Consider the following 17575-nt stretch of genomic DNA (forward strand, 5'->3'; position numbering starts at 1 on the left):
TTGAGGTTCATTTAGATCCAGAAATAAATTCGATGTATTTTTGTTAATAATTGAATCTTTTTGACAGTTTATTCAAATCTGAACTAATTTCAGTTCATTGTGTGCTAATTGAGGTTCACTTGATGCTGTTGATAAGTATTGACCAAATTTTTTAGCAAAGAAGAATGAAATTATTCATTATCACTTTATTCAATTGCATTAGATTCCACTCCATTCCATTCAATTAGTTCAGTTTTGAACAAGTAGTAAAAAAGACTCAACCATCAATAAAAACACATGAAATTTATTTCTGAACTAAGAAATGAACGGAAATTACTTAAGGAATAAAAAACTTGGTCAATACTTAACAACACCATCAAGTGAACCTCAATTAATTCACAAATAAACCGAATTTTAAATAAGCAGTCAAAAAGACTCAATCATCAACAAAAACACATCCAATTCATTTCTGGATCCAAATAAACCTCAATTAAATTAAGAAATAAACCGAAATTACTTAAGGAATAAAAAATTTGGTCAATACTTATCAACAGCATCAGGTAAACCTCAATTAACACACAAATGAACAGAAATTAGTTTAGTTTTGAACCAGCAGTAAAAAAGTCTCAATAATCAATAAAAACACATACAATTTATTTATGGATTCAAATGAATCTCAATTAAACTAAAAAATGAACCAAAATTACTTAAGGAATAAAAAATTTGGTCAATACTTATCAGCAGCATCAAGTGAATCTCAATTAATTCACAAATGAATCGAAATTAGTTTAATTTTGAACAAGCAGTCAAAAAGATTCAATTATCAACAAAAACACATCAAATTTATTTCTGAATTCAAATGAACCTCAACTAAAAGGAGGAAAAGAAAAAACACAACAACAACAATAAAAAAATGACGATTGAGAGAAAACACGTGAAGATCATAAGAAGGAACGCGAAGAAGAAGGAATGCGAAGATAAAGAAAAAGGAAGAATGCAAAGAAGAAAGAACACGAAAACGAAAAAAGATATGTTTGTGTTATTCAAGCGCGTGTGTACACGTTGGTGTAATGAAAGTGATTTTTTTTGAGTTTGGACTATATATATATATATATATATATATATAAATATATATATATATATATATATATATACAAAACCCTAGGTTATCTATTAGTTAAGCTAATCCCTTTGGCTGGTCCGGTTAAAAATCAGCTTTGCAATTAATGTGAGATTAATTAGTCAATCGTTTTTTTATTTACAGTAGTATTTAATACTCAAATAACATACAACTCTTTAATAGTTTAATTACTCGGGAAAAAAAAAACTCAAATAACGTACTCCTCGGCTTCATCACAGTTGGGTAAGTTGTTACACAAGGAACGAAGGACGACGAGATTCGTGATGATATCCATTACTTGTTGCAATCTTATAAGTATTCTCCTTGTTCTAACCTTTTAGTATTGAATATTCCTTTCTTGAAGCCAGAAGGTCTAATTTTGATTTATCAAAAGCAAAAGCAAAAGGTGCAGGATACATATCTTGTAAAGAATTGTATTTAAAAATAAGTGCCAAAAAAGCTGCAGGAAGTCATCACAAAATGGCAATACTATCCCAGTATCCCCTACTTATCTCACATGCATGAATGACGGATAAAGCATACAGTGTTACTGATATTGTAATTAAGACGGGGCAAAGAAGCCACCGGCAAGATTTGGGTGAATATATGTTTATTCTTTTTCACTTTAATCGTATGACTATCACGTACGTACGTACTGTATGATCAATCTAGATAGCTTAGTCCACTCCTCATAAATAGGCCAAACAACCACGGCAATTAAGAGCAAGGCAACAATTTCACTACTGAGATAGATATATACTTATCTAAATTTAATTTAAGAGAGTATCACATCTATATCTGATCATCAGATATGTCGATATCGTCGGTACCAGTTTCCAGTGCGCACCTGCAGCAAGCCAAGGCTTCGCTATTGGTGAACCCATTGGCTTTGACCGATGATCAGATCCTCGAGAGAGTTTACATAACTCACGTCCACACCGCTCAAAGGTATGATGTGGATTCCATTTTCAACGTCACTTCAAGCATTATCAAGCGTTCCACGGTTGCCGCTGACACTGCTGTTGTTAAGGTACTCAAATGAATTGTCAAAAATATCTTTTTTTTTTATATATTTTGTATAAAAGTATAATTTATTTATTTAGTTATAAATATTTAATATAAGAAAAAAATTCTACTTCTCTCTCTTAAAAGATGTTAAAATGATACTTTTTATTTCTCTATTTGTAAAATATACATTTCCCTTATTTATAATTTTTAAAAAATCTCACCTTTAATCTATTTTAAATTTTTAATGTAAACTAATAAGGTTAATTTTATCTATTTCTTTAAAAAAATAAATTATTTTTTACCAAAATATCTCTTAGCAAAAATTTTATTTTCTTGTCATTAAATTTTGTTTACCAAAATATTCAATAATAAAAAATATCATTTAATAAATTATTTTTTATTGACTAAATTGTATTTTTACCAAAATATTTTTTTAAAAAAATTAATAATTAAATTATTTTTTTAAGATATTCTTCGATAATTTTTTAATTATTAAATTGTGTTTTTAATATATATTAATTGTTATAGATATTAACAGTGGTAAAATTTTTTATTTAATAGTAAATAATATATATTAATATCAGAAAATTAATAATAAAATATAAAAATAATTGTTAACAAAAATTTTAGTAAAATCACAATTTAAAAATTATTGAAAGGTATTTTTAAAAAAATTTAATAATTATTTTTTTTTTAAAAATATTTTAATAAAAATACAATTTAATCAATAAAAAATAATTTATTAAAGGATATTTAGATAAGTAAAATTTAATGACAAAAAAATAAAATTTTTGCTAAAGAAATTTTTTGTAAAAAATAATTTATTTTTTCTTAAAAAATGGATAAAATTAATATTAGTTAACACAAAAAAATTTAAAATGCATTAAAGAGAAAGTTTTTTAAAAGTTACAAGGGAGGAGAATGTACATTTTACAAATAGAGGAGATGAAAGTATCATTTTAACATCTCTTAAAAGAGAAGAATAAATTTTTTTCTTTATATAAAAATAACACTTTTATAAATATATCAAAATCTAATTCTATAATTCATCGTTCGAAAACTAAAAAAAAATTTACATAAAAATAATTATAAAATTTTTATTAGAGTCGAATCCATGTTCTCTCCCCCTTCCTTTCGAGAATTGTAATATACATGAGATTATTATGCACACAAAAATGATATTAGGGTTTCTTCACATTTTTTTTATGTAATTTTTTTTATAATATAACAAAATTATTTTATTTTTTATTAATCACTTTAACATAAAAAAATAATACATAAAGCATTAATATATTATATATTATTAAGAAAAGCAGAGCAATTTTTTAATTATTTTATTATTTGTTTTATTGCAGGCTGGTAATCTGATAGAGGACAATATTACCGTGTCAACTTTCAATCCACCGTTCCAAAAGCTGAAGCGTATTGTTTCTAAGGTTACTCTCCCACTATGGCACTATATGCACGGAAACAATCCATATACGTATATAATTTGACCCGATTTTATGCGTTATAATGATTTTGGCCACTCTAAATTAAACCAGTCATTAAAGAAGTGTTAGAACTTAGTATGTCCAGTAGTTTGAGAAAAATAAAAAATAACAACCGAGTAATTGAATCGCGAAATTAATTAAATACGAAACTCACCTTATGAAGAAATAAATAATTAAATCGATCCTACACAAGATTACTTTTATGCCAAATACAATAATAATAACTTACGGGCGGCTACGTTATAGATGATGAACACACCTCATGGAGAGCATTACGCACACGAAACAACAATGTGGATACTTGAAGAGCTGAAATCCTACAGCTGGGATGGAAAAGCGGTGTTAACACTAGCCGCATTTTCGATGGAATATGGGAACTTTTGGCACCTTGCGCAGGTTCCAACCGGGGACCAGCTCGGAAGGTCATTGGCTCAGATGAACAAAGTTCATAGCATCGAGAGGAACAGACAAGCCCGAGCCGACTATAACATTTTGGTCAAGAGCGTATTGTTAGCCGTTGAGTGTATCACTGAGTTGGAGAGGCTCTCTACCAAAGGTTATGACTCAAAGGATGTGCCCGCCTTGTCCGATGCCTTGCAAGAAATCCCTGTGGTTGTCTACTGGACAATCATCACCATTGTATCTTGTACTACTCATATTGATTTTCTCATGGGTGATTCGTAAGTTCTCTCATATCAGTACAAGGCGTTTACTTGATCACACTTCAATTTATATAAATTATATTACTTCAATTGCTTAATTGTTTTCTACAGGGAAGATGGAATTGAAATATCGAATTTCGGTAACAAGCTTTCCTCCATTCTTAGCAAATTAAAGGCGCATCTGACAAGAAGCAGAAAAGAAATAGGTTACGTCGTGCTTAGTGAATAGTTTATTTATTTTATAAACAATAATAAAACGGTGCATATGCATTCATTGTTATCACTATTGGCGTCGACGGATAGATACATATAACAAATACATTATTAGTGCGTCATGCTGATAAATCAATAAGTGATTAACTCTATGCTCTGTTTATTGCAAACAGGTGAACTAGAAGATTACTGGAGGCGTAAGAGGGTCCTTCAAACACCTACAGAAATTGTAGAGGTTTTGAAGGTTCTGATCTTCCACAATGAAATTCAGGACCCCCAAGTGTACGAGGGCTTGAATAGACAAAGGGTGAATATTTAAGTATATATGGTTTCCATGACAAAATATATCGCCTAGCTTGTACCGGAAATTTTTTTTATACAATAATTAGAGACAGAGCTATTTACTCAATTTAATTTGAATTAGGTTCTTATTTCCTTTTAATTTATTGTTGTGGGGCAAATTAAACAGGTTAGCATCGAAGTGTTTAGGCAGAAGCATGTGTTATTGTTCATTTCAGGCCTAGACAGCATCAGAGATGAGATTCGGCTTCTACAATCTATATATGTTGGATTGCAAGAAGATCCTAAAGATGTCAAGGGATACAGGAAAGAGGATTTTAAGATATTGTGGGTGCCCGTGGTGGATGATTGGAACCGTCTTCGCCAGGCAGAGTTTGAGAACTTGAAACTTGACATGCAATGGTACGTGGTTGAGTACTTCCTGCCCTTGGCGGGAATCAAACTGATAAGAGAGGACTTGAACTACAAGAATAAGCCTATCATCCCTGTGTTGAACCCTCAAGGTAGGGTCGTCAACTACAATGCAATGCACATGATCTTTGTGTGGGGCATCGATGCCTTCCCTTTCAGGCCCTCCGATGATGAGCTACTTACACAGAAATGGAACTGGTTCTGGGCCGAGATGAAGAAAGTGCATCCAAGATTACACGACCTTGTAAGTTCTACACTACATGTGCCTGCATGTTGCACATATCACTTCATACGTATACAAGTTACAGAGATGTTTGCATGATCTATTTTCTGTGTACTCAATTAGCTTCATAATCATTACCTGGTTATTACCTGTGATGTGACGAATCTTAACTAATTAAGTGCAGAAAATGAGTTCATTTCCTTCTATCAAAACTTTACAAGTTAAATAATTAATATTCTATGTGTCCGCGTGTTGCTGTGTGAATTGAATACTATCGACATCAGATTAAAGGAGACAGTTTCATCTTCATCTACGGAGGTGCCGACGGTAACAGCAAGTGGATGCAAGACTTAACAGTGGCAGTAGAGAAAATGAAAATGCATGAGGTTATCAAGAAGGCAGATGCCATAATAGAGTATTATCCATTTGGAAAAGAAGATCCTCGGATTGTTCCCCGCTTCTGGATTGGGATTGAGAACCTGTTCGCGAGCAAGATTCTGAAGAAGCGCAGAGATCCCACCGCTGAGGAGATAAAGAGCTTGCTCTGCCTTAAACAGGACCAGCTGGGATGGGTTCTACTAAGCAAAGGCTCAAATGTGAAGTTGCTAGGTCCCGGGGAACCCATGCTTGCCACTGCCGCCGAGTTTGAGATATGGAAAGACAAAGTGCTGCAGAAAGCAGGGTTTGACGTGGCTTTCAGAGAATACTACGAGAACAAGCTTCGGGATTCACCTGCCCAATGCGCTCACATGCAATTGGCTAATTATCCTGCCGATATTCTTGATCCCATAAACTGTCCAGACCCTATGTGTGGACGAACCATGGAGATAGAATCTGTTCGGTACAAGTGCTGCCATGGTCATTCTCATAAAGCCGAACCTACAGAGAGTGGTGATGTGATGATTGAGAAGAAGTACACTTCCTGATTAATTCCACTACTAAATTACTGGTTTATGGAGGAATCCTATAGTTAATTTGGTATTTGTTTGTCCAATATATTCTCCCCTAGTTTACTTGTTTTTCTTTTTATGCCTTTCTCTTTTTATTTTCGTGTGTTTGCTCTGCAGTTGTGCTCTAGGTGCCCATCAATAATGTGTTTCGAATATGTTTTCTTTGTAGGTTGACTTAAAATATGTTTGTTACTTCAGTGATATGTTATAACTAAATAAATAATACAATTATTATTAGTGCAAATTTCAAATTTTAAACTCTAAATATTAAAAATACTCTAATATAGGTGGTGCAAATAGTATATTATGACGCAAGCAAAGACATTATAAGAGTAATGATGCAAGAGTATGGATGAAAATTGTTCACATCATATCCAACTTATATAAATAGACATTTATATGTAAAAAATCATTAGATTAAAGAGAATAAAAGACAGAGACTACTCAGAATTCAAAAGTTCAGAAAGAAAACATAAAGAAAATAATTCATGCGATTCTATAGTTTGATGTAAGAATTCTTCCCAATGAAAAATAATATAGAGATCGATCTCTCCTCTAGAGAAAAAAAAAAAAAAGAATTGAAAACTTTGTAACACAAACTATCACATAAAACAAAAGTTCCATTACACATTTAAATATTTTTGTCAATTAAATCTAATCAAATTGGTATAAGTCTAACAAATATAATGATAAATCTAAAAAAAATTTAATAATAGAACAAAAATATGTTAAAATAAATTTTGTTCAACAGCGATATATTTATAATTTAAAATTACAATGATGTATAATTATAATTTTTTTACATATATTTAGAATAATTATGTATAAGAGTTAAAATAAAATAAACTACACTACTAACAGATAAATCAAATTTAACTACATATATAACCGAAAACAGCACCAACTATAAACATATTAAACTCAATTGCATTTGCGTCTCAGACTCTTCTTTCGCAATTAAATGAAAGACTCTATTCTCATCATTTACTTTTAGTTAGAAACTTAGAATTGCTTTAAGTTCTTAGAGTTGACGTCTCTAATTAGTGGAACTAGACTTAGGCGCGTTTGGAAACTTTAGAAATAATTTTTTTTAACTTTTTACTTATGAAAAGTAATAGTATTAATGTTTAGTGCAATTTTCAAAACCAAATTGTAACTTTCTAAGAAGCTATTTAAGAGCTTATAGAGAAGTTAAAAAAAAATGACTTCTCTCGTAATACTTCTACTTTTCATCACATTTCTATAAAATAAACACTTTTAGAGTTAAAAATCCAAATACAAAATAACTTATTTATAAGTTACTTTTAACAAAGTCATTTATTGTTTAAGTTATTTTATCAAAAGAAGTTTAATTAAGTTGGTTACCCAAACTGGACCTTAATAGACAAAAGATAAAGAATTTTCTTAGGTGTATCAAAGTATTCTTATTTATAACAATTTATCAAGTATCACCATCAAAATTTGGTGTATAGTGAAAAATTTTTTATACCTTATTGGGGATGACTAGTCGTAGATAAAAAAATTATACTTAATCAAAATAAAATTTAAATTTGCAATCTCTTTTTCTTTATTATCTTTATATTTCATTGTTATTTATATTTTAAATAAATGATGTGAAATTTTCAACTCCTTGCAAAATGATAAGAAAAAGTATAGTTTTTTGAAAAAAAAAATTTTCGGTTCTTGTCGTTTCTGAAATTCTTCCAACAGATAAACATACAAAGTTTTACACTACTTAATCCTAAAGCCTAAATCCTAAAAATCCTAAAATCCTAAACCCTAAACCTAAACCCTAAAAACAATAAAATTTCTAAAAAATCCTAAAATTCTAAAACTCTAAATCCCTAAACCACAAACCCTAATTCTAAATCCTAAACCATAAACCTTAAAATCCCTAAATCCCTAAAGCCTTAAACCCATAAACCTTAAATCCTAAACCTTAAACCCTAAACACTAAAAAATTCTAAAAATCTTTAAAAACCCTAAAAATCCTAAAACCTTAAAAACCTTAAACATCCTAAAAAACATCTTCTCTCTGTTACCGTGTCTCCTACCTCGTCCACTGCTTTGTCCTTTGGCTCGTCGTTGCGTCCCCCCACTGCGTCATTTTGAAAGAAGTCACCATCGTGTCATTTAGACTTTTTATATAAAATCTTGCTATTTTTGTATATGATGGATAATTGTAGCTCTAATCATATGAAAACTAATGATTAGCTAGAACTATAAGATAGATAGGAAATGGAGTTGTCACAGGGAATGTGATCTCGTGGAAAATAGGGATGGGGAGCCATGGAGAATGGGGATGGAGATGGAGAGCAAATCTAAGGGAAGGAATAGGGAGCAGGGAGGCATCCCCGCCCCCGCCCTGCTGACATCCCTAGGAAGAACACCGAAGATGAGATCCTGAGAGCAGCTGTTATGAAATATGGCAAGAACAAATGGGCTCGAATCTCTTCCCTTTTTGGTTCGTAAATCCGCTAAGCAATGCAAGGCTCGCTGGTACGAATGGCGCGATCCTTCCATCAAGAAGGTAACCCTAACCACCTTATAACCTTAATAACTATTTGTCTATTTATTTATTTTACTTTTGCCGTCTTCCGTATGCTGTTTACTTTTTTTTAATTTGCAAGCGAGTGGTTGTGTATCAAGTTTATGTATAATAGGGATTTTGATTATGAAGGACAAAAAAGTTTAGATTTTTTCAGTTTGATTGAAAGTTTATGCTTTTTGACACGAGTCTCTGAGAATGCTCGTACAATTTATAGGTTCATCATATGCTACAAGCTTTAACTGGTGATCATTTCAACCCCGTCTATCTTTTGGATCAGATATCTTCAATTTCCATGTAATTTATTCAGTTCAAGACCCTTGATTGAGAGATTTGCTTCGAGAAATCCCCAGCATTAATTACCCTCACTGACACCAACCCCAAATTTAAAAAAAAAAAAACTATCAGAACTGGCTTGAGCATTTCTTGGTTTAATTGCCATCAGCAACTTGCATCTCACCCCTTCATCAGAAGCAGTGGTTTTTTCTGGTGTGCTATCACCTATCGTGAATTTTCAGCACCCATAGCTAAATCTTTCTCCACCTCATTTCCTATTGTAGCACCCTAGTCTAATGCTGTCTTACCGTTATCAATGTGACCATCAATGATGGTACCTTCCACTTTTCCGGCGTCAGCCTTGGCAGCAAGTGCAGCATCTGGCGGTTTTGCATTAGGGTCATCTGTTTGCTTTATATCATCAGAATCCACATCCACATCATTTTTCTGGCTAGCGGTAGTCTGGTCTCGCACAGTGCCCGCTTCACTTTCATCATGAGACAAAGCAGTTGCTATAGCAGTTTCATTTTCTTCAGTGAGAGGAGCAGCTTTAAAACTCTCTGAATCCTGTGCACCAGTTTTGTCAGCAACAGTCTCTGTTGACTCGTGAGCACGATTGTTTGCTTCGATTTCTTCTTGCTTTTGTGCTTGTACCCTGTACTGTTCCATGACATTTTGTATCCTTTCCACTTCTTCCATAAGACTCCCATACTTGTATTGCAAAGTTCTCTCAAGTTCCTTTTGCTTCTGTACTTCCTCCCATAGATTGTTTATCCTGTGGGATGCTGCTAACTTCTCCTGCTTTTGCAAAGCTTCAAAGCATTCTAATTCGGTTGCAGCTATGTCCATTTGCTTGGAAGTGGCCTCAATTTGTGGCCAAAGACTGTTTTTGGCTCTCATCTGAAAAATGCAATAGCCGAAGTATATTATTCAACATTGTGTACAGGCACAAAGGACTCTTTACAAACAGCAAAATCAAACAAAAGGAATTTTCTTTTCCATGTGTTCCTTATCAATTTTGATTCATGAAGGTCACTGCTTCAAACTCATGGGTTGAATTCCAATTATTTTCAGTTACAATTTTCAATTTTAGGTAACGAAAATTGTGTCAATAGATGCATAGAACATAATAGAAATGCAGAAGAAATACCTCTAGGATTTGATCTACACCGATGGGGTGCAAATATCCTACTTCAAAGAATGTATTAATACTGGTTTTATAACATTAAATTGTTGAGTATTCAAGAGACTCGACCTCTGTCCAAGCATGAATTCTATGTCCAAATTGTTTGATATAGTCCCATCACTACTCCACCTACCGTTGTATACCTCTCACCTCTCGCATAACAGAATGCATTCCTGAATGCAGAACCCACCCTAGCAACAATTCACTCAATCCACTCCATACTCTATTTACAATTGACTAGGTGAGTAGGTTCCTATCAGTTTATCTCTAAGGCAAAAATAGCATTGTTCAATTACAAAACTAACTCAACCAAGGTGATTCTAAGTACAAAGCCAGCTTTTAAGCAATAAAACGTAATCAGAACTGACTGAGTTAAAGCCATTTGGCATGGAGAATGTTAGTAACATGCCTCATAGCCTTGAGTGAGGAGTATTGCCTTCTTCTCGAGCTTTACAACTTTCTCCTTGCCTTGGTCCAACTTTTTCCTCACATTCTCAAACTCGTTCTGCAAAGCTGCCAGCTTTTCCATGTTTCCAGCAACACTTGAGAGACCATAGGCATTACGGGTTGGAAAGAACATGAGATCATTCAGGCCAGTCCTGTGTGCTTCAATGAATTCCTCAAGGGGTTCACTTTCATGTCCCAGTGCTACCCGAAGATAATGGGCCTCATCCTTTATCAACTTATCAGCCTAATAGAAACAAAAAAAAAAAATGCAAAATCAGTATCCTTAACCCGCTTACAAGGGAAAGTTTGGATGACAACATCATAAATTATAATAAGCAAGGTAATTAGCCAGCTAATTCAAAACTCAGAAGTTTGTTATATTTTAGTGCCATTTATGATATGAACAAAAAGACATACATTGAAATATAGTCAACATTAACATTCTGCTCTATTTCTTTTTCTTTTTCTTTTTTTGTTATGTTTGTGAGAGGGCGTGGTAGAACTTGCCAATCAAACAAGGAAGTGCCCTTGAGAAACATCACCAGCAAACACAACCGAACATAATTAATTAATTGCAGGATTATAACCGAAAAGTGAGACTATCAGATCAAACTAGCATAGCATGAAGTCATAATTCATAAACAGAAAATGTGTTGATGTCACAATACATGACCTAAAAGGAACCTTGAAAAGAGTTGCAAGGCTATTTTTACAACATTCACTGAAATAACAAAAATAAACAAAGACCTACACATCAGATTAAATCCATACCTGAAGAGTATATTAATAAAGGACAGATATAGAATAGGTGTATAACAAAATCTCCTCAGTGGGAAGAAAACCACCAAAAATAATTTGGGAAAAAAAGAGTGATATATGAGTATTAAATGTCTAGGATAGGTATAGACAGTGTAGTCAAGCAATGTTGTCAATATAGATTCTACCCAAGATTGAGATTAGAAACATATGTACGACATGTGATGGTAACATGGATCACAAGATCCTGCCTAAACTGAACACATTTAAACAAATAGTTAAGCATAAGGCATAAACAAGCAAAATAGACATACAATCACATTTAACAAAATTAAACTTTGATTTGACATGTATGAAGTTATAATATGAAATAATCAGCATTAACATAATAACAAATCAATATAAAAGGCATTAATTCTAATGACACGTGAAATTAGGATGTTAAAAAGAAAAACACCTATCAGAATGCTTTATAATCACAGTCACAAAGAAACCCAAAAGGGATAAAAAAATAGAAGGAAAACAAGTCCCAGTAAATAATCAGAGTTAAAGGAGAAATTGGGAGAGGAGCAAAGAACTCAAAGGATGGATGTGTGTTTTGTTTTTGGTTGGGGGATGGGGGCAAAAGAGAAAGGAGAAAGAGAAGGGGGGGGGGGGGGCGGCGGCGGCACAGCTGAACAGAGGATGGTGGACACAAGTGTAGGCAGATGAGGTAATAAAATGAGGGTTTACGGTGTCGAGGATTGGATGGGCTTGGACAGTTTACAAAAAACTGGGCTCCTGAACAGATAGACGGTGGCAGGCCCAGCATGCTTAGGTAGCATAATTCCTAATATCTTGCATGTTTGCCAATCAATCATAAAGCCTACTCAGTACCCACCAAAATGAGTACCCTTGTCTGTTTTAGCATTGCCGACAGCTAGTTTCTTATGGAACAATTTGTTTAGCATCTTTGATGAATGTTGGGTGTGCCCTGCAACTCTAGATATATATTTATTGACTAGATTTGTTGGGTTTGGTAATAGAAAAGAGGCAAAAATTAGGTGGACCAGTGCAAATTTCGCCACCATCTGGACTCTCTGCTTGGAGGTAATGTACGCACACCTTTAGTGACAGATTCTCTGATAAACATATCTTATGGGATAGGACTAGACACTTAGCATCCTGGTGTAAAGCTGAAGATCTTTTTAGAGGTCTTTCCCTCTCACACATGTTGAGAGATTGGAGAGCTTTACATTTTTGATAGGCCTTTGTTTGTGTTTTGCTTTTGTATATGGGAACCCTGGTCCCCTCCCCGCTTTTTGGTATTTCTTTTTCCTAATCATATTTGAATTTTTATTATACAAAAAAAAAGGAATAAAACTAAAAGATAAATAAGACTAAGATTTCAATTTTGATAACCACATTATGAACAATGATATCTTACCCAGTAAAATAATAAAGGGAGGACAGCTGCATACAATGTGAGGCCATAACACAACTACAATCATACATAGAATAGAAAATTATATAATAAACATGTAATCATAAGAAACATTTAACTTCCTATTAGAAAAACAGGAAAATCTTTTATAAAACAGAAAACATCAAAGACGTTATGACATAGTAATGGTTACCTGCAAATCACAAACACACTTCACACCAACGAACAAAGCACAATCACATTAACACAGGCCACAGAAAATCAGAGCCTACCCACTTTCAGGACGAACTACACAAGCACCTACAACTTAGACATGGAGAGCAACTGACACAAGCATCTCAGGTGCAACGCCACTGCACTTATGCGGATCAAACAAGACACCATCAACCATCCCTAAACCACACAAGAAAAAAAATCCTAATCCAATTCAGCCCTAGATACAGTGGCATAACTGGCACATTGCAGTTGTGTGATCCAACTGCTTCTAAGCAAACAAAATCAACCCTAGCACAATCTCATCAAATAAAACGGGTGGCTCAGTGTCAGGATCTACAGACTACAAACCTAGCAGAATTTTAGAATTGTTCAATCTTATAAGTTAGTACACAACCATAACAATGGTTAGACTTATAGTCTTCAGGTTAGTGCAAAACAAGAGGTGTATCCTCCACAACAGAAAGCAGCTTGCTACTTACTATCTATCAACGCATAAGCCACGAACATGTGATGTCATCACAAAAGAAGCTAAAGAAAGAAAATAAGAAGCAGATTAATAAATACATACATCTTTCATCTCCTCTTCATGAAATTCTTCTATAACAGGAACAACAGGCTCATTCACCACACGCTTAGCTCCTTTCTTTTTCTCCTTATTTACTTTCTCATCAAGCGGATACTTAGCATTGTCATGCTCCAGCAAAGCAAGAAGCTCCCTTCTTATCATCTCATCAGCTTGCTCAATTGAGGTTGGTGGAACAAAGGAACTCTTGTCCCCATCAGCTCTGATCACAGAATTTCTTATAAGCTCCAACGATGCAGCTGGAGGCCGAGGAAGCTCCCTTTGAAGGACTTTTGATCGTTTCCTAAGTAACGCCTGTTGCCTTGCCTCTTCTTCTGCCATTTCCCTAGCTATTCTATCTGACATATCCTCTTCAATCTTCTCCTCAGGTTCTTCAGCATCTTCTGGAATGGGCTGCATGACAATCTGGTACTCATTTTTGGGCTGTGGAAGGCTTCCTAAACCAGAGCGCAGACTTCGTCTTATTTCAGCTCTTTGTAGCTCAAGTTTAGCGCGCTCATGCATATCCACATCCTCATTAATATGAAGCTCATCCCTGAGAGGAGTTCCCTTAGGTGTCATGCTAGCATAACCATCTCTTGCAGGTGTCATGCCAATTCTGGGAGTGAGACCTGCAACTCCAGGAGTTGCAGAGGGAGTCAACATTGGATTTGGGGTCTGAACCTCTTTTCTCTTGGGAGTGACCCCAGTAAAATCTGAAGGATGCAACTCTGGGTTTTCTCCCCCTAATAATGGTGTCTGGGACTCCCTCAACCTCGCCAGGTTTTCAGCTTCCATCATGACAGCGTCTCCTTTACTAGCCGGTGATCGCTGAGGGGTTCGTAAAGGAGTCATTCCCCGGCCAGGTGTTTGTGCATAATTCGCTAGAAGAGCACGTGTTGCAGCACTACCTTCTCCAAACTCATCACTCCCAGCTAGGTCATTGGCATAACCCATCCTTGCAATTTCATCCAGTTCCTGGTCAGAAATCTGGGGTGGCGGAAGCATCAGTTTGGTTTGTTTCCGTACTGTTTCCGGATCATTCAACTTATTGGCATGTAGTATAGCAGATGGGGCATCTTGCCTCTGTGCAATTTTATTTTTTGCAATGTCTTGCTTTCTTAACTGTGTCTCAACATCAATCCTTCTTTTACCCTCAAGTTCTTCTATTGTAGTAGGGAACTGGGGCTGTTCCACGGGTCTGTCTTCATCAGCAACGTCAAAAAAACCAGGAGGAGGCCTTTTCTCAAAAGGGATTTCTGCATTATAGTCAATGCCTTTCCTTTTTCTCCTTCGATGCCTGACATCAATTCCCGCAGCCTTCAATTCTCTCTTCTTTTGTAAAGAAGCAAGTCTTCTGGCTTCCTCAAGCTGTTTCTCCCTCGCTTTCCTTTTCGCCTTCTTTCCTTTTGTGTTCGCTAATCGGGCTCGTGCTTCGGAAAGCATCTCCTTTTCATCTTCATCCATATCAACAGGATCTGGGCGTGCAGGTTTTGACTCTGGATTTGGATCAATCTCCCCAGGACGCAACTTCCGAGGATCATCGCCGGGTTCATAGTTCTCATCCTTAACACAGGCTGCGTCAAGGAGCTTCTCGTAGCGCTCAAGACACTGAGAAGGAGTACGTCCTACAATAGGAGCAATCGTTCTCCACTGCGTGGGCATAAGCTTAGCAAGATGAAGCAGCTTCTCATCCTCTTCTCTAGTCCACTCAGTCTGCACACAAAAAACGGCATTATAATAAAAGTCTAGATTGTAGAAAAACACATGTCGACACAAAAAATGCCGAAAAAGGGTTAAAATGCAGGGGCATCGAGACACATTAAAAAGCAAGCCAGAACTATAATTAATTACTTATTAATTAAATAATGGCATTAGGGCAGTCTTACAATTACTTACATTAAACCTTAACTGAGTAAAACCTAATAATCAAAGCTCTATCAAGGATCGTTACTGGCAGCACAACCATCCATTCTCAGAGACTCATGTCAAAAAGCATAAACTTTCAATCAAACTGAAAAAATCTAAACTTTTTTGTCCTTCATATTCAAAAGCCCTATTATACATAAACTTGATACACAACCACTCACTCACAAAAAAAGTAAACAGCATACAAAAGACAGCAAAAGTAAAATAAATAAATAGACAAATAGAGTTATTAAGGTTATAAGGTGGTTAGGGTTACCTTCTTGATGGAAGGATCGAGCCATTCGTACCAGCGAGCCTTGCATTGCTTAGCAGATTTACGAACCAAAAGGGAAGAGATTCGAGCCCATTGGTTCTTGCCATATTTCATAACAGCTGCTTTCAGGATCTCATCTTCGGTGTTCTTCCAAACACCGCCCTTTATCATAATCCTCATCTTGCCACCACTTTCTCTTTATCAAGGTTGCAAAAACCGGACCGGTCAATGAACCGGTAAGGCAACTGGTTCACTGGTTCAATAGTTCTACCATGGTTCAACCGTTTTAATTAAATACTAAATAAAATTATTAAAAATTCAATATATAATTTCAAATATTTAAATTTAATAGTCACCAAAAAAAAATATTTAAATTTAATCATTTTTAACTAAATAAAATTTAAAATTTTACAATTTCATATAATAAATTGTCCATAATTTATCAATAAAAGCTCATAAACAACTTCAAACATCAAAGTTTATAACTAAATTAGATCAAAATACAGGTAAATGACAAACACACAATGTTCTACTGCCAAAAGAAACAAACATTGACAAACAAGTTTTCAACTAAAGAAAGGCACTAATCATCAAAAATCATAATCATTAAAATCAACTCACAAAATTAGAAAATCAGAGAACCAGCAACAATATTATTATTTATCAACAACAAATTAGCAACTCAGAATAATAAGAAATTAACAAAATCTCAGCAACTTAGAATTAGTAAACTCTAATCCCAGCAACTCAATCAGTATTAATATTATTAACAACAGATTAACAGTACAAAACAAGCATAAAGCCAAAAACAAATTCGAGAAGTGGTGCTTAATGCTTACCGGAGGAGAAGAAACAGACAGCGAGCTCAACAGCGACAGAGACAGAGAGCGAGCTCGACGGCGACGGTGAGGAGAAGAGAGAGATCGACGGCAAGGAGAAAAGAGAGCTCGACGGCGACGGCGAGGAGAAGAGAGAGCTCGACGGCGACGGCGAGGAGAAGAGAGAGCTCGACGGCGAGGAGAAGAGGAACGATGGTGACTGGGCGGTCAGTTCCACACCTCCACCCGAGGAGAAGGGTATCGGCGATGGTGGCTGGGAAATCGGCGACGGTGGCTAATGGGCCTCTGGGATATCGAAGAGGATTAGGGTTTTTTCATAATTGAGAGAGAGAGAAAGGGGTTGGGGAGGGGGTTTTGTTCGTTGGGTTCTCTGGAACCTTTTTTTTAAATAAAGCTATAAAAACGACGCCATTTCTGGGCGTTGAACCCAAACCATAGTTGTCAGCTGAACCGGTGATCAAACCGTTCAAGTTACCAGTTCATTAATTTATTTGTTCAATCGATAAATTATTGGTTCAACCGATAAAATTGGTCATACATAAATAAAAAAATATAAAATAGTAAAAAATGAGTAAAGTGACAATTAAGTCCTTAAAATTTTCGACTTCAGATTAATTAGCCCTTGAAAAAAAAAGGTACCAATTTGGTGCTCCAAAATAGTAAACAATGAACACATTATGTCACTCCATTAATTTATCATGTGAAATTTAGTGGTGATACTTATATGTCCCTACTAATTAGTCCTAAGTCGAAATCTTCGAAGACCTACTAACTTAATACT

At 34.9% G+C, this 17575-nt stretch overlaps 2 protein-coding genes across 7 annotated transcripts; one reads left to right on the forward strand and one right to left on the reverse strand.

Annotated features, from left to right (window-relative positions):
• The first annotated feature begins 1510 nt into the window (after positions 1–1510).
• On the forward strand, positions 1511–6603 carry LOC112729015 (protein SIEVE ELEMENT OCCLUSION B-like). Its single transcript, XM_072222316.1, has 7 exons — positions 1511–2129; positions 3463–3543; positions 3847–4280; positions 4374–4468; positions 4649–4782; positions 4945–5430; positions 5694–6603. The coding sequence occupies exons 1-7, from the start codon at positions 1911–1913 to the stop codon at positions 6333–6335; spliced, it is 2091 nt and encodes a 696-aa protein (XP_072078417.1). The 5' UTR covers positions 1511–1910; the 3' UTR covers positions 6336–6603.
• A 2431-nt stretch (positions 6604–9034) lies between these two features.
• On the reverse strand, positions 9035–17204 carry LOC112729016 (cell division cycle 5-like protein). Of its 6 annotated transcripts, none has more exons than XR_011874928.1 (5): positions 16795–17204; positions 15959–16222; positions 13780–15489; positions 10334–11060; positions 9035–10083 (listed from the first exon to the last, which is right to left on the reverse strand). XR_011874928.1 is itself a non-coding variant. In XM_072222317.1 (5 exons), exons 2-5 carry the CDS (start codon positions 16133–16135, stop codon positions 9472–9474), a joined length of 2781 nt encoding a protein of 926 aa, XP_072078418.1. In that variant the 5' UTR covers positions 16136–16222; positions 16795–17204; the 3' UTR covers positions 9035–9471. The 6 variants fall into 6 exon arrangements, 4 of the variants coding, with proteins under 4 accessions (XP_072078418.1, XP_072078424.1, XP_072078428.1 ...); XR_011874929.1 differs by having other exon boundaries at positions 15959–16208; positions 16795–17168; XM_072222317.1 differs by having other exon boundaries at positions 10779–11060.
• Positions 17205–17575: the final 371 nt, after the last annotated feature.

This window comes from Arachis hypogaea, chromosome 2, assembly GCF_003086295.3.
Source record: "Arachis hypogaea cultivar Tifrunner chromosome 2, arahy.Tifrunner.gnm2.J5K5, whole genome shotgun sequence".
Taxonomy (NCBI): Eukaryota; Viridiplantae; Streptophyta; class Magnoliopsida; order Fabales; family Fabaceae; genus Arachis; species Arachis hypogaea.

Coding starts and splice junctions, on each gene's coding strand:
- LOC112729015 (XM_072222316.1), top strand. CDS start 1,911: ATGTCGATATCGTCGGTACCAGTTTCCAGTGCGCACCTGCAGCAAGCC. Junction 4,469..4,648: donor AAGAAGCAGAAAAGAAATAG/GTTACGTCGTGC, acceptor TATTGCAAACAG/GTGAACTAGAAGATTACTGG. Junction 5,431..5,693: donor ATCCAAGATTACACGACCTT/GTAAGTTCTACA, acceptor TATCGACATCAG/ATTAAAGGAGACAGTTTCAT.
- LOC112729016 (XM_072222317.1), bottom strand. CDS start 16,135: ATGAGGATTATGATAAAGGGCGGTGTTTGGAAGAACACCGAAGATGAG. Junction 15,490..15,958: donor TCGATCCTTCCATCAAGAAG/GTAACCCTAACC, acceptor TTTTGTGTGCAG/ACTGAGTGGACTAGAGAAGA. Junction 11,061..13,779: donor ATGAAGAGGAGATGAAAGAT/GTATGTATTTAT, acceptor TGTTTCTATTAG/GCTGATAAGTTGATAAAGGA.